Here is a 21,019-nt window from a genome sequence, read left to right on the forward strand (position 1 = left end):
CATTAGCATGAATGTAAAAATCCCCAAGAATGAGGGGAGGAGATGAGGGTTTGTGAAAGAAGGAAAGCCAGGAGTCAAAGTCAGTGAGAAAGTAAGAAAGGGACATCAGGGGTCAGTAAATGACTGCTAGTTGGAGAGGTAAAGGAGTAGATAGACTGATGGAGTGGACTTCGAAGAAAGAAAAGCAGTGAGACTGAGGTGGAAGAAGAGGTTGAAATCTCGAAGAGGGTGAGAGTATTAGGCTGACACCACCTCTGTGGCCAACCTGGTGAGGTATATGGGAGGAAAGGTAACCTCCATGGCACAGGGCAGCAACTGATGCAGAGTCTTCAGGGCAAAGCCAAGTCTCAGTTAGTGCAAGCAGGTGGAGAGTACAAGAGGTAAAGAGGTCGTGGATGTAGGAGAGCTTGTTGGAAACAGAGTGTGCATTTTACAGGGCACATGAGAAAGGCAGAGAAGGGGAGAGGAGAGGAACAGAAATTAGACTGGAGATATTACAGTGTGACCTGCACAAGTAGGGTGAGAGTTGATTTGGAGGACAAAGATTGGGGCTGATATCCCGAGCAGCAGAAGTAGCAAAAGAATATGGAGAAGAGTAGGAGAGGTATGACGACATTTATGAAGATGAGATGCACTCAGACAGATTGGAGATGGTTGAATGAAAGAAAGAAAATGTTGAAGCTTGAGAGCTGAGAAGAAGACAAAAGGGATGGTGAGGTGATAAAAGCAGAAGGTGGGTGATGTGGTCCTGAGATATACAGTGGTTTCAGATGGAGAAAGATTGGAAAGAAAATAAGTTGTATTGAAGTCATTGGGAATAGCAGAAAGAAAATAAAACCTGTAGAGAGAAAATATTTTGCGTGCCATATGGCATGCGGCACCTGGAAGGCAGCCGGTGGAAGCGCTAGGCACCTGGAGCGGAAGCACTGGGTGATTTGGGATGGACCTGGAAGTCACCCCGGAGAATGTTGAAGGATATGCAAATGAGCTGCAAGTCCTCCACAACACCTGGAAGGCAGCTGGTGGAAGCGTAGGGCACCTGGAGTGGAGGCCCTGTGTGATTCGGATGGACCTGGAAGTCAGCCCAGAGAAGGCTGGGAATATATGCAGATGGGCTGCAAATCCTCCACAGCACCTAGAAGCACAGCAGGAAACTTAACACTGAAGGACTGGACTCGGAGGGGGAGGGGGAGGGAGAGAGGGCAGAGGGCAGGGACACACACACTCCCACATGCACACTCTGAAGAAAACCTTGCTAGCCCCCGTTTCATTTGCATCAGAAACGGGGCTTGTTTACTAGTATGATATAAATGGCATCACATAAACCACAACCTAAGTTTAAAGACTTCTGAAATTTCTCAATTTAAAATGTACATAGATTGCTGAGCATACAGGGTAAAAAAACAGTACAGAATAAATAAATGAGAATATGTGTGTATCCTTATTACATTGTAAAAAGCCATGAATGTATACCCCCTCCCCCCACTTTACATAGCCACACTAGAGGCTGCTGGTGCGTTAATGCCGACACAGCCCATTCAAACTGTGTCGGCATTGCCACATGGCAGCCACTAGCGTGGCTTTGTAAAAGGGGAGGGTAAATTAGGTAAACATAAAACATAGACAAAATAATAAGCAACACCTGTATATATATAAATAATAAGTGCAGACAAATGAAGACATGCATGCATAGAAATAAAAGATAATAAATGTGTATAAAAATAAATTGTTAACAAATTTGTAAGATCTTGCAAAATAAAGTGGTAATATATGTGTAAATGCATTAATCAGGTGCCATTCAACATAATTGGTAAAATAAAATAATAAATCACACACATATAATATAACTTGCACATGTCTAAAAATAACATTAAAATATCACACGTAAGTTCAAATAGTATAGTAAAAAAAATCCCATATATAATAAGAATAAATAAACCACTAAATAAATCCCACTTAGAATGTCATTATAAATAGGCGACAAATCATCTCATATGCATAAAAAGTATGTAATAAATTAAATGGATAAATAAAACTAATACATAAAAAGTAGTAAAAATGGATATAAAAGGATAGATAAATGCGTGAATAGTCTATCACATATATATATATGATGATAATGTTACAATACCCTGAAAACCTATAGGCATAGATATCTAATTCTTAAGATGTGGATGCCAAAAAAAATAGATCTAGAAAAATAGTGTAAGATCAATGTCCATATTAAGTGCATGGAGTTTGATAGATTTGAATTGATAAATAAGTCTTTGTCCCCCACCATCTAGTATGAAAGGTTCTAAACACAAAAAATTTTAAGTCACTGATAGAGTGTCCAGCTTGATTCCAATGTTCAACTAAGGGGGCTGGGACAACATTGTGGCTAAGACAACTCCAGTGTTCTATAATTCTTGTCTTAATCATACGTTTAGTTTTGCCAATATATAGAATGGAGCAAGAGCATACGATAATATAAATGACCTGGGATGTATTGCAATCAGTCATGTTTCAATATATATTTCCTTTGTGTTCAAGGGTCTGTAAATGCTGAAATGTTCAAACCATGTATACAAACACATGTGCCGCAAAGATGAAGACTAGGAAGCTGAGTATAGGGTTTTCTAATGCTGGGACTTTAATGAAAAGTCTGAGGAGGAGTAAAAGATTTGTGGTCAGCCTTCATGAGGATGTAATGCCTATTTCTTCTCTTTACTGTAGGGGTGCTCAATGTCAGTCCTCGTGGTCCACAACCCAGTTGGCTTTTCAGGATTTTCCCAGTGAATACTCATGAGATCTACTTGCATGTACTGCCTTCGTTGTATGCAAATAGATTTCATGCATATTCATTGTGGAAATCCTGAAAACCCGACTGGGTTGCGGACCTCAAGGACCGACATTGAGCACCCCTGCTTTACTGTGAGAATACTGGACTTGCAACTTTTTTTCTGCCTTCCTCAGAAGATGGGTCAAAAAAATAAAACGCAGGGATAAATAGCTGAGAGGGAGGTGCACTGGGCAAAAATTGTATCAGCCCTCAGTGTTGCATCTGCTGGAATGCTATTCTGTGTATAAATACTGGTATTGCAAAAATTATGTGCACAGAATAGCTATCCAACACGTCCGTGGATATGTATATGCATATGCAACCTTCGACTGCCAATACAATTTTTTCTGTGTATAAAATGTAGCTCCTGCTAATGCAGACCCAAGTGCCTAGTGTGCTCTCCCATGTTCGTGCACAGGTTTTGTAAACAGCTTTTTTGCATAGTATTTGGTTACTGCATCAGAAGCAAAAGGGTTTTTTTATACGTGTGATAGGAAACCCTGTGTTGCTTTAACACAGCTCTGTTTCATAGCTTTCTGCATCAGCCCGTGACTATGTCACCTTGAGCAAGTAACTTTTATCTCACTACACTATTCACTCATCATCCTCACCCCACCCCCATTGTGTGCACTTGTTGGATCCATTCAAACATTCTCCTCATCCGATATTTGCATTATTTCTACTTGGTTAACATCTTCATAATTTATTTATTTATTTATAGAAGTTGCAAGAATTACAAACATCTTCATAGTATGAAACAGTGTTTCATGGATTTCAGAATATGTTATTTTAAAACATTTATTTATTACAAAGAAACCAAATTCTAATTCAGTGCACTTTACAAGAAAACCCCAATACAAAGGAAGACCAACACTTCGATAAAACTAAAAGTACTCAAAATAATACAAAACAATACAATAAGTCTGTCACCTTACCCTCTCCAATCCACCTGCCGAACCTCACAACATCCATCCGTTATATCACCTCCCCAATTCCAAATCTAAGCCTTAAAAAACATCTGTCATGGCCTCTTAGGACCCTTCTTCCTTAGCTTTCATCAGCCTCCTGTTCCACACACTCCTAACAAACAGGAAATAAACCTTCTGTTTCTTCTGAAACCTCAATAGATTATGCTCCTGCCTTAACTTAGCTAGTTTATAATGTACACTTGGCACTGCCAAGGACAACTCCCTAGCCCTCCACCAGTGTAATCTCATCTGAGAGTGAGTCAGTATTTTCAAGAAACCCACTTTGACTCAACCTCAGTGTCATACACAGCTGGTTTCATTGCAGCTTCCCATCAAATATTGCAGTCGCTCCATACACAAAACCTTAAATATCATAGTAGATGACGGCAGAGAAAGACCTGCATGGTCCATCCAGTCTGCCCAACAAGATAAACTCATATGTGCTACTTTTTGTGTATACCTGACCTTGATTTGTATCTGCCATTTTCAAGTCACAGACCCTAGAAGTCTGCCCAGCACTAGCCCCGCCTCCCACCACTGGCTCTGTCACCCAATCTCCGTTAAGCTTCTGAGGATCCATTCCATTAATTGAAATTGGAAGCCAGTGTAATGGTTTTAAAATATCATTTACACTCTCATTCCCCTCAATGGCACCACCCTGGCTGCCACATTCTACACCACTTGCAACCTCTTCAGCTGGTTACCTGGTAAACCAGCATATAGGAGACTGCAGTGCTCTGGTGTGTTTATCACCTATGGCTTCATCATTGTCCACAGGGCTCTTCCATCCACATACAGGTATAACTGTGGAATGAGTCTTTCAGCTGACCATAGTTGCCCCCAATTTTCTGAGCCAGCTGGGAATGGAATGTCATATCACAATCCAGTAAGACTCCCAAATCTCTTCAGTCTTACAAGATAAATTATGACTTTCCATCTTGGTAGCACTGGGAGGAAAGATTCAGAGCTCCACAGAACAAAACTTCTGTCTTCTGGGCATTAAGCACCATCCCCCCCCCCCCCCCCCCCGGATTCTATATAGCACAACTTAAGTTGCACGCACAAATCGAGTCATATTCTGGATTTGCGCGTGCAACTTAATTAGTTAACAAGCCAGTCAGTACTGAGCAATTATTGACACTAATTGGCATTAATTAGAATTTACGTGCACAACTTTCTAAGCTTATTCTGTAAAGTGATGAATGTAAATTCAATGCCCATAGCCGAAAAGAGGGTGTGACCATGGGCGTGGAATGGGTGGGTTGTGGGTGTTTCTAAAATCTATGCGCATTCTTATTGAATACACCTGGTCCACACCTAATATAGTCGCAGGCATTTACGCCAAGTTTTACTTGGCATAAATGTCCTTGACTAAATTTAGTTGCATGGTTGGCGGCACAGCGTATTCTACAAACCACACCAAAATCTAAGCGTATTCTGTGAAGTATGCCTAAATATAGGCATTCTTTATAAAAGACGCCTAGGCGTGTTTCTTTTTTCACGTGGATTTTGTAGGCGTGATATATAGAATCTAGCCCCATATGAGTAGTTTTCAACCAAGTTGCAATTCCTTCCAAACATGCATTTAACTGCCTAATAATTCCTATAGGATCTCACCCCAGCAGTACCACAATCTGCTTACCATCTGCAGATACAAAAGACCAAAAACCATGGTCTCTAGAATCCATATCTAAATATCAAAGTGAGAGAAATCTGAGGGCTAGAGATAACAAGAAATACATTACATAAAGCATGACAATCTGAAGGGTGAAGTGAGGATTTTCATTTCTGTGCGGCATAATGCTGACTTCCTGGTTGTAATGAAGGGGAGTTTATAATCCCAGCCTGTCTTATAGTTACAAACTCTTTTTCAGTCATCGGGGCTAACTGCATCATGTGAATTTTCATATGAGAGCCTCTGTTTTTCTAACCATCATGTTGTTCTTTTAACAGAAAGAATATCCTGTTCCTGAACAATTCAAGACAGCATGGGATGGCTCCAGGCTAGTCACTGAACCAGCAGAGATAATGGCTTGATCTCCTTCCATTACACAGCCCTCAACCAATCACGAATGAGGAGAAAGGGCAATAATAAGGGGGAAAAAAACAACCAAAAAAAAGGGCAAAATAACAAATACCTTAGGAGGTCTTTTACAAAGGTGCAGTAGCATTTTTAGCACACGCTAAACACTAGAGATGCCCATGAGAATATATGGGCGTCTTTAGTGTTTAGTGCACACTTATTTTTAGTGTGCACCAAAAGCACTACTGTGGCTTAGTAAAACACCCTATTAATGCAGTGATCTGATACTACTACATTATTAAAAACAATAATGCTATGTTCTTGAAAACACGCTTTAAGTAGACATTGTTCATAGCGTTCATGTTGTTGTTTTTGGTTTTGGTTTTTTTTTTTGCAGTTTTACACACAGTTTCCTTTCATTTGCACTTTCTAGAAATGACATATCATCATGTGAATGTAGGCAATAAGTTATTACGCACATATTAGTTGTTTCCAACACTTCATACCGTAAGCCAGTGTTTCCCAAGTCTGGTCCTGGAGTACCCTTTGCCAGCACAGGTTTTCAGGATATCCACAATGAATATGCATGAAAGAGATTTGCATATAATGGAGGCAGTGCGTGCAGAACAAGTTCATGCATATTCATTGTGTAAATCCTGAAAACCTGACTGGCAAGGGGTACTCTAGGACTGGACTTGAGAAACACTGCCCTAAGCCATATAGGACACACTTCTCACACTTACTGTTTTAAGTGCATTCCTTTCCTCATTATGTCTGTCTTAGGTTTACAATATAGTTAGATCTTTTGTGAGAGTGTATTCTAGTGTACTATTTCTGTAATTTCCATATCTGTCTCTACCTTCAATAGGTTACTGGAAAACTACAAATTTCAATAATAGTGTTTATTAGCAAAAAAAGAAACAAAGAAAGTTGGTGTAATTTTAGCATGACACATTTTTCTCAACCTTTTTCCAATTGCAATATGCTGACATCCTTCCAGCACATTGCAATAGCATTCTTTGTTCATACCAGCCTTTTCTGTGCATAGCTGTTCTTCTCTGTTTTCTGCAAGTTAAGAACTAGATGGCAGCAAGTCTGCCTCCTTTTCTCCTGGTCATCAGAGGCATTGGTCTGTACATCTGTAACTGTTTCTTCTGAATTCTGGAATATGTACAGCAGTTCTGCGTTTCAAGATCCTCGGAAGAGCAGCTCTCTTGCAGAGAGAGATGCCCACCTACTGATCTTATATGCTTCTTGAGCAGAATTTTCTGCAAAGTTCGTAAATATTGCTGCAAAGTGCATAAATACTTTAGTTCCTGTACACTTTTTCCTATTTTTAAGAAGCCCCTACTAATAGGAGCTAGCTCTGTGAGTGCTTGAGCACCCCCAGTATCGAGAAAATTCCTTGTATGTGTCAAGGGAGGGGTTATTTTCATTGGGCTTAGCACCCCCAGTAATTTTGAAAAGTTGCCTCCTATGTAGAGAATAAATATGACTAAATTAAGCTACCCAGGTAGTTCCCCTTTGAAAACTACATACATGTTCCGTGTATATAAAGTGTCTGCTCACATTTTGCACCTGCTGTTTCTACAGGCAGTGGAATGGGGCATAAATCCACATCACAGTTTTTAAAATCAAACATACCTGCTTTATTTTCTTTGTCTCAACTTGAACAAACTCGCAGAAATGCTTCTATATAGCCCAGCTAAAGGAACACACATTGTAAAAGCCTGTGCCCACTTTCAACCAAGCAATCAACCCTGCTAAACATCCATCTACTCAGACAAATCTGTGAAAACTGAAAATTATGTGAAGAATGATATAATGGGTTGAAACAAAAAAAATGGAAAACTTTAAAAATGTATATGTTCTTTATGACTGTTTTCTGTTTAAATGAAAATGTTAGCAACTACTGTAAACTGAGAGAATTGCATAGGCCATTCTCTGCCTGTGCAAGAGGAATGCTGGCTGGAGGATTTTGATTGGCTTACAGTTTTCTGTTCTCACTTCCTTTTTTAGGGGGCCCCATCCATTTTATTATGCTTTCTCTGTTTCCATTATATTTGGAACTGAAGTTAGGAATGGAGGAATAGCCTAATGTTTAGTGCAGTGAGCTGGGAAACTGGGTTGAATTCCCACTGCAGCTTCTTCTGACTCTGGGCAAGTCACCCAACCAGCCATTACCCCAGGTTCAAAAAAAACCCCACCTTAGATTGTGAGCCCACTAGAACCAGAAAAACTACCTACATATAGGGCTAGATTCTATATGTAGGGGCGTGGTTAGAGTGGTGGACTTTGGTCCTGGGGAACTGGGTTCGATTCCCACTGCAGGCTCAGGCAGCTCCTTGTGACTCTGGGCAAGTCACTTAACCCTCCGTTGCCCCAGGTACAAATAAGTACCTAAGCCGCATTGAGCCTGCCATGAGTGGGAAAGCACGCGGTACAAATAAAAATATATATATATGGCGCCTGAAAATTCCATGCAGAATAAATTTCCATGTACGCGTATTCTATAACCAGCGCCTAGATTTAGGCACAGTATATAGAATAAACTTAGTTGAAATCCCAGCACATAGAACTATGCACATCCATTTACACCAAAGAATATGTAGACGCAGCGAGGTATGTTCTTTAACAGTGTACGTAAATAACGCCCATGAAATGCCCATAACCATACCCCTTTTTTGGCTGTGCACATGACACTTTCCATTGCAGAATACACTTAGCGAGTTGTGTGTATAAAGTCTAATTACTGCCAATTAGTACTCATTATTGCTTGCTGAGAACTGTTAAAAACACTGATTGGCTTAAGCCAATTAAGTTACACACATTGTTATAGAATATGTTTGGATTTCGGCACGGAAGGCTAGATGTGCTATATAGAATCCCTTGGGTAGTGTATACTGTGCTGTGTATATCTAGTAGCACTATAGAAATGATTAGTAGTAGTGGTAGTAGTAGAACCCAGTGCCATAAGTCCTCATTTGCAACTATTTGGGGATTTTTAACTCTTCTGTTATATCCTATCCATAGCCCAATCATTGCAGTGACAACCTTCACCAGACCCAGTTTGAAAAGGAAAAGTATGCATTACTTGGCCTTTTAAAATTACTGTATGGGAAATACACATACACATTTGCATCTGCTGAGGAGCATGCACAAATGTCCCTGTTTATTTTACAATCGTATGCATGCTTTTATACAATTCAAACTAAGTACAAACCCTATCCCTATGAATGCCTCCACTCAAGTCAGGAAAACCTATGTGTATGTGGGGTTTATGTTCTTAAATTTACAGGCATGCACATCAAGCAATTTTATAAATGGTCATTTCTCCACCTAAAGCACTATTTTCCCCACACAGACAGCCCTTAGAAAGTTGTCCCTTTAGGTGTCACCATGGTGCAATAACTATAGCATCCTCCCTTAGGTGCTCTGAATCTGCAGTCCCAGCCAGCCTGGGAAGTGAAAGCTTAACCCAAGAATCACTTGGGTTCTCCGCTTATACATTGCCACTCAGTGACCAGACTTGTCGCAGGTACCATCCTTCCTGGTCAGAATAGTGACTCGGGGTAATTCCAGAGAAAATCAAAGCTGCAGCATTGCGTGTTTCAAGATGCTCAAGAGACAGCATTTTGACCAGGTACTTAGCTACAAAAAACTAGTGGAGTCACTATTTAAAGTTAGGTATCCAGGTAACAGCCAGCGCTCACCAGGCGATGATAATCATAGGCATTTGGATAATGCTATTGAATGCCATGCCTAATTGCTTTATCACTATCATACACACATAGGGACCAATGTACAGCCCATAGGGTTTGTCCAGTGTCTGGCATTGAATATCTGGTCACTGGCCAATATTAAGACCAGTGTTGAAGTGCCCCATGGTTAGTAAACAGGCCCCATTGAGAGCAATAGAGTTTGCATTTAATATGCTTTAAATTGCAGTAGCCTCCATTACTGTGCTTTAGCCAGTTATCCCAGCTTCATTAACAAGAAATCATAAAATCTGAAGGTCATTGAAAGGTGGGGGGGGGGGGTATGATGTCAGGTCTTTCTGTCTCAGTTGATTGGTATATACAATCTAGGCAGAGGTGAGGAACCTTTTTTTTTAATTAAAGGCCGCATCTCATTTCAGAGGGGTCTCATAAACCACATCTAATCTAAATTAATCCAGCATTTGTGTTTAAATCCTTGTTATTAAAACAGGAAATAAGACAAAACAAGCAACCAAGGTACACAAATTTCAGCATGGTGAACGGTAAAACTTTAACAAAAGGAGCAAAAAAAGAAACCCCCTATCCTCTTAGCAGCCCACCCCCACCTTCCCCCCCTAACAAAAAAAGCTACTAAAGTGACTCAGTTCAGATGTCCCACCAGAAGCTACTTAAACAGAAAGATTAAGCACTCTAGTATGAGCTCTGTGGGTTAAGGTGTTCCAATAATGTTCCCAGATTCTCTGAAAGTGACGACCAGTAGGTGAGTTAATATCACAAATGTTCAATCTCTGCATCTGTCAAAGATGCATCATATGCTGGCACCACAAAGACAATGATGAAAGGTCAGAAGCTAACCAAAGATTAAGAATTGGCCATTTTGCCATTAAAACAGTGCGGGCAAGAAAATAATTCAGCATTTATATTGCACCAAATCCCCTTAGGTTCAAAGCAGATTATATTGTGAACTTCAAAACCAGAATAATCTGTGATTTACATACTTGAAGGTATTAATATAAAAACAAATCTTTTCCAGAGAAGAGGAAATGGTAAAACTAGAGGACATGAATTGAGGTTGTGGGGTGGTAGAGTTATATCAGGAAATTCTTTTTCATGGAACGGGTGGTCGATGCCGGGGAAAAGGCATGAGATGAACACACAGGATCTCTAATTAGAAAATAGATGGTAAAAAAAATGGCTGCATGTGTGTGGATGTGTCGAATGGCACTTGGATAGTGACTCCAGCAGCTGTGACTTGTATAGTCTGTGCCCGTATATGGCAATCCAGTTTAGGATGGGCTGGAAAGGGCTTTGACAGCAACTTCAGTAGCTGGAACATGAGGACAATGCCGGGCAGACTTTTACAGTCTTTGTCCCACAAAAGACAAGATGGATTCAGATAGGCTGGAGTGGGCTTCAATGGCAACTCCAGTAGTTGGAACACAAGGACAGTGCTGGGCAGACTTCGATGGTCTATGTCATAAGTACATAAGTAGTGCCATACTGGGAAAGACCAAAGGTCCATCTAGCCCAGCATCCTGTCACCGACAGTGGCCAATCCAGGTCAAGGGCACCTGGCACGCTCCCCAAACGTAAAAACATTCCAGACAAGTTATACCTAAAAATGCGGAATTTTTCCAAGTCCATTTAATAGCGGTCTATGGACTTGTCCTTTAGGAATCTATCTAACCCCTTTTTAAACTCCGTCAAGCTAACCGCCCGTACCACGTTCTCCGGCAACGAATTCCACAGTCTAATTACACGTTGGGTGAAGAAAAATTTTCTCCGATTCGTTTTAAATTTACCACACTGTAGCTTCAACTCATGCCCTCTAGTCCTAGTATTTTTGGATAGCGTGAACAGTCGCTTCACATCCACCCGATCCATTCCACTCATTATTTTATACACTTCTATCATATCTCCCCTCAGCCGTCTCTTCTCCAAGCTGAAAAGCCCTAGCCTTCTCAGCCTCTCTTCATAGGAAAGTCGTCCCATCCCCACTATCATTTTCGTCGCCCTTCGCTGTACCTTTTCCAATTCTACTATATCTTTTTTGAGATACGGAGACCAGTACTGAACACAGTACTGTCTCAGAAATACCAAAGAAAGGCCATGATCAAGTATATATCATCACATTCATTATTGGTTTAACCATGAACTGATAATGAGTGTGACTGTTTGGTAGACCAGATGGACTGTTCAGGTCTTTATCAGTCTTTATTTTCTATGATGCAGTCAATCAATACATCAAAAATAAAATTGATAGTATATAAGGTTATCCTCAAAACTTTTTTTAATAAATTTGCCTTAAGAAAGGGATGGAAGAGAGTGAGATGTTAAAGATTTTAGTCTGATTGGTAAAGAATTCCAAAATTCAACAATCTGAAAATTAGAACGCCCAAGGGGGCTTTTACAATCACTGTCTTGGCCAAAGGAAAATACAGTAAGAAGGTCTCCTTAGTCCTAAGAGGTCTAATGAACTTTGGAAAAGAAAAGAATCCTACCAATATTCAGGACTAGTGCCTTCAAATATCTTAAATATAATACACCCCACTTTAAAGAAAAATCTGGCCTGAACTGGCAAAAAAAATTCCAAACAAATTAACAGTGGTGTAACTTGGTCATATTTCTTCAGACAGAAAATTAATCTAGAGGTAACATTTTGTAAAGTTTAAAGTTTAGTCCTTAATCTTACAGATATTCCAGAGTGCAGGCAGTTACAGTATCGAGTTGAAAAATAATAAGTGCTTGAACTAACTTTGCAACATTCATTCATTGTTTGCGGAAGAGCATTTTTTGAACTAACTTCAAAAAATGATCTTCCGCAAAAAATGAATGAATGATGCAAAGTTGGCAAAGTTTTAAAAATATTTTACTAAGGTGCTCATTTTCAAAGCATATCGACTTACAAAGTTACATAGAGGGGCATTTTTGATATGATGTCTGACTGACTTTGGACGTTTTGCTCAAAATGTCCTGAATCCAAATAGCAAATATAGCCATTTTCAAAACAGCAAAACGTAAAGAACAACATTGGATTTACCTATTGAAAACAGTTGAACCTAAAGGTTTGAACAAAAACATTGAGTGGAACGCTTACTATTGAACTGTTAGGTTCTACCTTTAGAGGTGTGGCCGGGCTGTGTTTTTAGATTGAGCCACCCTCTAATATGATAGGTCCAACCATGATTGTTTCAGATTTAAATATGGGAGTTATGCAGAATTTCCCTGCACCACCTTTGTGATCATTACTTGGACTCGGTTCCTCTGGTCGCCATTTCTTTGGGCAATTGGACGTATATTCATGCCCTTCCTGAAGCAGCCTAAGTGTGGGCAAAACAAGGCGCACTTGTTGAAGGGTCATTGTTACCAGCATTACGAGTATTCAAACTGAAGAAGAAGGGTTATTATTATCACCAGTATCTAAACTGAAGACGGATTGTTGTTCCTTCCCCTTTTGTGTAGCAGCGGTTTACAGCGGGGCAGCCTTGGACTTTTCCATCACTAGCAGCTAAGTACTGACCAGTTTTTTAGATGGTTTGGGAGTTCAAAGTAAGGGCTGTATTCTTTGCAATAGGGGCTATCCATCTAGGTAGCGATATTTAATTGGGCTGGGCTCAGTTTGTTATAGTTTGGTGGTTGGTGTCTCTCAATAGGTAATAGTTAAGGAGGAAAACAGTTTTTTCAATTTGTTTTTCTCATATATTATGAGTTTTTACGTTTGATGTTTTTTTTTCTCTTTCCTTGCTGGAACCAGTGATAGGAATGGACTCCTGAGTTGGAAGGGATTTGTTTAATACTTCTGTATTTTCCCTTCGAGGAGCTTTGAGGTTCCAATTTATATAAGTAGTTATTCCTGATTTCCAGGTTGGAAACTTTACCATATAATTGGGAGACACCCACAAACTTAATCGTATAGTTCAAACTTCTAATTGGGGTAGAATATTCATTTATTAAGTTTGATTTTTCCCTGTTTTGAGATAGAGGGTTTAAACAAAGACAAGAATTTAAGAGGCTGTGCGAAGGTTCCAGTGCTTGATGCTTGTCCTGTGAACATGCCATTAAAGAAAAGGCATCCAAAACCTTTTCCATATTAAGGGCTCCTTTTACAAAGCCACACTAGCAATTCTGGCATGGCAAATGCAACAAAGCCCGTAGGAAATGAATGGGCTTCCTCGCATTTGCCGTGCTGGAATTGCTAACGTGGCTTTGTAAAAGGAGCCCTATATCAGGCTGCACTAGAAGCCCCTGAAGGTCACAGGTTCCCCACCTCTAGCCAATATTTAGACTGAGGTAATCAGCATTTTTAAAACACTGACTGTAATAGGCTGAATTAGACCTACTGTAGATATTAGGTGCTAGGCCACGTCTGTCTATCAGCCCTGAATATCAGGGTATTTGGCACCTTGGAAAATAACTGGTACCACTAATATTCAATGCTGGTACTTGGACAACTAACTGGGCATAGTTAGAGCTGCTTTTTATTTGGTCCTACTTGCCTGGTTAGTTATCTAGGCACTGAATATCAAGGGTGCTGGAATAACTTCTGTGTCTGTCCCCACCCTCAGACTGCCGTGCAGTACAAGTTCAAAATCTGGATGCCAAAATCCAGACCACCTGCGAATCCAGACTACAAGTGTTGCACACCTTCTCCCTCCTTCCCGCATGGTCTGGCTTCTCTTCCTCCACTCCCAGCCAGTTCTGTGGCTCTCTCACGCCCCCACCCAACCCCAGTGTATCTTTTCAGAAGTAAGCAAATCTTCCATGCTGCGGTGCCAGCGGCAGCCTTACTCACAGGCTGCCTCCAGCCTGCACCAGGCCTTTCTCTTTGACCCATCCTGCCCTTCTGAAAACATGGAGTTGCATCAGAAAGGGCAGGATGGGTCAAAGGGTAAAGGCTTGGTGCAGGCCGGAGGCAGCCTGTGACTAAGTCGGCCACATGCGTTTCAGCACGGAAGACTTGTTCACATCTGAAAACGTACACCAGAGAAAGGGAGTGACAGAGAGCCACAGGCAGGGCTGGGAGGGAAGAGAGACACCGGACTGTGCAGGGGAAGCAGGTGGACATAGCCACAAGGGGAGGGGGCTTGGGGACCTGAACCCCCTTTGGGCTATGGCATTTTCTTAAGCTGCAAAGACAGAGATGGGGTGATGGATGGGGGAGAGAGACATGCAGAGAGACACTGGATGGGGAAGGGCGACATGCAGAGAGAGAGGGGCACTGGATAAAGCATTCTATATTAATGAATAAATCAACAAAATTTGCCTCTTCATCTCTTCTTTATTGTTCCTTAAATCTGAATTTTAAAAGTACTACCTGAGAATTCAGAAAATCAGGACTAGTCCAATCCCCGAGCAATCTGGATTTTTTGGACTTCACTTACAGTTAAGTGCTGCAGAATAATTATGTCCTGAAGCTATTGAACTGGGTAAGAGCCTCTTCTGCCTAGTTGAATAGCACTGAAAATCTATCCCAGTATGTATGCACATTTTTAATTCATATGACTTCATGCATTAATCACATTCTGTTTTGTAGTGGTAAAATCGGATAATCGCTAGATTGGTACATAACCCACAGTGTGCCCACCACAACACAGGTGCAAAATATTTTTCATTTTGAACTACTTTATAATTCAATAATACACCATCTACACTGTAACTACAGCAACTAACATGAATGGAATGACAAGGTTTTATTATTCTGTGTTTTGTCCATTGTTATCATGTTGTAACTTTGGTATACAGTTTCTCAGCTTTAAATGTATTCTGAAATAATAAAAGAAAGGAGTCAGTGCTGACTAGAGTGGCTTTTTGCTCAGCATTATTTATAGTTTTTGTTGGGAAATGTATGATATTTGTTATGACCCCGTTTTGAGGCTGAATTACACAGATTTCACACAGAAAACACAGATTCCTTTTGAAGCACTGCATTTTACTCTGTCCTTGCTCAGTTTCAGAAAAACATTGAACTGCCAATTCGCTCTTCCTCATTTCCCTCTAGCCTTTTGGTCTTCTCCAAAAACACAGGGTAGGCCACTTTGACTAAACATTGTAGGTTCTTTCATTTTCTATAATCCCACTCGAGTTTGACTGCTGAGCAAGAGCCTGCTTCCTCCTACTGTGTTGGAAATGAATCTCTTCTGCCAACCATGCAAAAAGCCTTTCCATAATCCAGCAGTCCTTCTGCTGCAGTGATAACAAGTAGCAGAAATTTGTATCTATTCATAATGCATCAACCAGCCTGGCTTTTGAAAAACTTGGATCCTTAGCATGCATTTGACTAGTGTTAATTTATGCCTGCTGTGACAACCAGCAGTAAGGGGTCCTTTTACTAAGGTGCGCTGAAAAATGACCTGGCCTGAAGTAGACGTCTGTATTGGATGCACGCAAGTCCATTTGTCAGCGCACCTGCAAAAAAAGGCCCCTTTTTTTGGCCAAAAATGGATATGCAGCAAAATTTAAATTGGTGCGCATCCATTTTGGGCCTCAGACCTTACCGCCACCCATTGACCTAGTGGTAAGGTCTCATGCGTTAACTGGGTCGGTAATGGTCTATGTGCGTACAATGCTGATTACTGCCCGGTTACTGCCATGTACCGGAAAATTTCTAGTGCATTTAGTGGATGCAAGTAAAAAATGAAATTACCACCCGGGCCACGTGGTAGCTGGGCAGCTGTTCAAAATTGGCGCATGTAGGCACCTACATGGCTTAGTAACAGGTTCCTAAGCTTTTTAAACTAGCATTTGTTTAGGGTTCTCATTTAAATGTGACTTAATAACCATACAGTGGGCCTTCTCTGACCAGTCCCACATATACTCATGAGGTGGTTCTGCCCCGAAAAGTGACAGTGCTAGTTTTGGCTGTGTTAACTTTGTTGTTGTTTTCTAGAGGCACTTTATTTCATAAGAATGGTGGAGGCCTATAATGAGAACTGCAGCCCAGCATTAATGCAGATCAATTTCTTGGCTACAGAATATTTTAGTCATTACTGCTAGTGCTTTCACTTTTCAGTATATACAAGACAGCTGACTTGGTCCTTTTCAAACGTAGGTGAGACAGACAGCAGACCCAAGTCATATTTTAGCATTTTCATTATGAAATTATTTGGAATATTTATTTCTGTGGGTTTGTTTTTAAAGTTTGCTTCCCAGCCCAAATAGATGGGTTTGGTCTTATTGGTGTGGCAGTGTCTTCCTACTCTTTTGGGTTTCTATTTAAATTGGACTACCACTGTTTTAGGGTTACTGTGCCATTTGCTTTCTTGTGCAATTTCCCGTGAGATTTTTTCTTCCCATTTCCCCCCCTCTTACAATGTACTTGCACCTTAAGTGGCCAGTAGATAGTTCTTCTCCCTTCCTGCTTTCACAACAGCCCCAGCTGTGGTCAGTCCAATTAACAAATGCACTGCTTTGGACTGAAGCCCAGATCTCTCTTGACAGTGCATAGAGGTGTTGGGCTGGTACCCTGCTGTCAAGATTTAAAATGCTCTTTAGTGCTTAGGGAAAAACTGGCTTCCATGTTATTTGGGAGTAGGAAATCACAATAGAAGATGTTCTGGAAGTCAAATTTGAGATAGGAAATTGAAATCCAAAATCTATGGAATTTCTTCTCTGAAGTGGTTCCCATTCTATATACAAAATCCCAGAGGCAGGCTGAACTTCAGAGCCTCAATGCATGATAGATTTGTTAGAAACTGGAGAACATTTTGAGGAAAGGGAAACCTATTCTGATGGCATAGACTCAACCAGGGTGGAACATAGCTTCTGAGGCCCATATTCAAAAAAGAAAGAGAATAATTTTTTAACTAAATCATAGGAAAAAAACAACAGTTGCTTAGGAGTACATGGTTCAGAGTGAGGTAGCTTCAAAGGACAGTGGCAAAACTGGAAGAGATTTTGGATTTAGCTCACATCTTTTCTATTTGTGAGTTATATTCAGTTATAAGAGGTGTTTGTTGTCCCTGGATTGCTTACAATCTATTTGTACCTCAGGCAATGGAGGATTAAGTGGTTTCCAAAAAACAAAAGGAGCAGCAGTGGAATTTGAACCCAGCTTCCCTTATCCTCAGCCTGTTGCTCTAACCATCAGGCTACTCCAAGTTAGAATAGCTCAATAAAGGGGCTGTAGTAAAAGCTTAACAGCAGACAATATCAATTATTCCCCATTTCAACTTCAAAGCAAGCTGTGGACCCAACTAGGCCTCTCAGAAACCTGGTTCAAGGATGATTACTGGTAGAGCACTGTGATACCAATGGTCAAATTAGATCAAAATGATAGAACAGAGCAAATTTATGGAGGGGTGGTGCAATATGTTAAGGATGGCATAAAGTTAAGCAGGATAAAACTTGTGCAGGAAACAAAGTGTTCTATGTGATAGAGAAGTATGGAGGAGTGGCCTAGTGGTTAAGGTGGTGGACTTAGATCATGGGGAACTGAGTAACTGAGTTCGATTCCCGGCACAGGCAGCTCCTTGTGACTCTGGGCAAGTCACTTAACCCTCCATTGCCCCATGTAAGCCACATTGAGCCTGCCATGAGTGGGAAAGCGCAGGGTACAAATGTAACAATCAGTACAGCAGCCAAGATGAAGAAACAGTGAAATGCCATGGCTCTCTCTCTCTCTTAACCCTCCATTGCCCCAGGTACAAAAAACTTAGATTGTGAGCCCCCTGTGGACAGAGAAAGTACTTGTGTATAATGTGCACAGCACTGCATACGTCTAGTAACACTATAGAAATGATTAGAAGATAGATTACCTGCTGATTTCTAGCTCCTTGCTATGCAAGTGCAAATGAACCTGCATATGGATAGATGAACAGATGGATGGGCCCTCCCCCCCCCCCCCCCCCAGTAAACACAATCACTTGAGTTAAATGCACCTAAAAAGAGCTTTAGGGATGATCTAGGAAACTATAGATTACTGTGCCTGAAATACATAGCTCTCCGTTCATCAGGTAACAAGACTCTCAAATTCATCCTGATTTTCATTAGAGTTTTGTTGTGGCAGGAAATGGCTCACAACAGGTACAAATTATCCCCCAAATTCTATATAGCACGCCTAGCATTCCGGGCTGAAATCCAAGCATATTCTGTAACAATATACATAGCTTAATTGGCTTAACAAGCCAATCAGCATTGTTAACAGCACTTAAAAAGCAATAATGAGCACTAAATTGGCAATAATTAGAATTTACGCATAACTTGCTAAATGTATCTGTAATTCACTGCGCCTAAATTCTAATGCACAAAGGGGCGTGGTTATGGGCAGGGAAATGGGCATTTCATGGACATTCCAAATTTTATGAGCACTGTTATAGAATATGGCCCAGTGTGCCTAAATTTATGCACCATCCATATGTTCAAATTATCTCAAACACTGCATCTTATGATATTCACAGATAATGCTATCACCCTTCTATCTAAGATATGCATTCATAAATCCACATTATGTGATGAACAGGGATCCTCAGAGTTTAATAGACAACATACATCTTCTAGGAAACTTGTTCCAGCATTTTAGTGTTGTTTATCACGTCGTTATTGATCTACCCATTTATTTTTTTTATTTTTTATAACTGAAGGCGGGGCTGATGGTTGGGAGGCGGGGATAGGGCTGGACAGACTTGTACGGTCTGTGCCAGAGCCGGTGGTTGGGAGGCAGGGCTGGTGGTGGGGAGGTGAGGATAGTGCTGGGCAGACTTATACGGTCTGTGCCTGTGCCAGAGCCGGTGGTTGGGAGGTGGGGCTGGTGGTTGGGAGGCGGGGATAGTGCTGGGCAGACTTGTACGGTCTGTGCCAGAGCCGGTGGTTGGGAGGTGGGGCTGGTGGTGGGGAGGTGAGGATAGTGCTGGGCAGACTTATACGGTCTGTGCCAGAGCTGGTGGTTGGGAGGCGGGGATAGTGCTGGGCAGACTTATATGGTCTGTGCCCTGAAGAGCACAGCTACAAATCAAAGTAGGGTATACACAAAAAGCAGCAAATATGAGTTATCTTGTTGGGCAGACTGGATGGACCGTGCAGGTCTTTTTCTGCCGTCATCTACTATGTTACTATGATACTACATTACACTTTTCCTAAAACTTTCTTCATAAATCAGCTTCTTCCAGTAAGCAGAATATATAATGCTCATAGCACTTAACTTTAGGTGGCTTTCAGCAGCGATTTTTCTCCCAAATCAAACACCTGCCAACATGGCCAGGTTTCGAAATTCTTCATCAGGGAAGAGGTTCGCTGGGAAGAAGAACATATCAGAGCCAACTATGAATATTCGCATAAATATACATTTTTCTTTCCTATAAGACAGCATGTTACAATATTACCATCTGAATGCTTGCTTCCGCATATAGAAAAAAAATGGCTGCGGCGTCTCTATACGCCTCAGCAAATTAAATAGGCTACAGCTGATTGCGCATGTTAGAAGTTTGGCACACATTGTAACAGAATAGCTTAGTGACTTCTGTGCCTGAATTCTGATCAGTGCCAATTAATGCTCATTATTGCTTCAGCACTCAGTAGCTTGTTAAACTTGTTGAGTTAGGTGCATTGTTATAGAATCTGTGCTGATTTCAGCATAGATCTTTAGGCACGCTATATAGAATCTGGGGGTAAGTGTTTTCAATTCTGTTTAAAGCTTCAGACCTATGTTGGGAACAGGTGGCTAATAAAAGCCTGAGATGAGGTTAGAAAGCATGTACATCTACATGACCTGAATGCTAGTATATTTGGGATCATATGTTGGCAAGAGCATGGGTGAAGTCATGAAGTACACACATGGTTTATAAAATGCACACATGTATGCATACCTTTATACCTACTCCAAAGCACATATATTTTACCCCTGCGTTCTGCAGGGTTTTTTTAAGCTCTTTTATAAGACACAAAGATGTGTCTTTTGTCATTATACAGTAGCCCCAAAATAGGCACCTACTAGGTATTCCTATGTAGGCAACCTGTTATAAAATTACCCTCCACATTATAAATTGCTTTGTTTAAATCAAATTAGTTTATTTATGAAATTATAGTTCTGCATCAAAAATATTAAAAGATCAACATTTTACATTAGTCCCTATTTGCAGTTTACAGTTATATTGCAGTCTCAAATACATAAAAGATGACTATATAGAAAAGTAAATACATGTAAGAAACAAGCAAGTTTCAAGCATTTAGTTTTTTATTCATTACAGTATCATTTTAACAAATGTTATGGAGGTGGAGGCATTACTTTTAATTTAACCTTCGTATGAATGAATGTAATTAACCATGTGCAAAATTTCAATCAGGACATATGAGTAGCACAATGTCTCGGGTCTTTTCCCTCTTTTTCAATGTACACAGTTTAAGTACAATATATAGTGTTTTGTAATATTTATTAGCAGCTTTATCATATGACATTTATCAAGCCATTAGATATCGTCAACAGATTTCAAGGAATGGACTTTACAATTTAACCACAGAAGACAAGAACTTGGAGAGGCTGGGGCCATGAGTAATA

At 40.6% G+C, this 21,019-nt stretch overlaps 1 protein-coding gene across 2 annotated transcripts in view; it reads left to right on the forward strand.

The window, feature by feature from the left end:
- The window catches only part of CAP2 (cyclase associated actin cytoskeleton regulatory protein 2), a 198,046-nt gene extending 192,101 nt beyond the window's left edge, over nt 1–5,945 (forward strand). For both annotated transcript variants that reach the window (XM_030211332.1, XM_030211341.1), the window contains exon 13: nt 5,743–5,945. In XM_030211332.1, coding sequence (XP_030067192.1) covers nt 5,743–5,826 — 84 coding nt within the window. In that variant the 3' untranslated portion in view covers nt 5,827–5,945. The remainder of the gene's footprint in view (nt 1–5,742) is intronic.
- Nucleotides 5,946–21,019: the final 15,074 nt, after the last annotated feature.

The sequence above is a fragment of the Microcaecilia unicolor genome, chromosome 1, assembly GCF_901765095.1.
Source record: "Microcaecilia unicolor chromosome 1, aMicUni1.1, whole genome shotgun sequence".
NCBI lineage: Eukaryota > Metazoa > Chordata > Amphibia > Gymnophiona > Siphonopidae > Microcaecilia > Microcaecilia unicolor.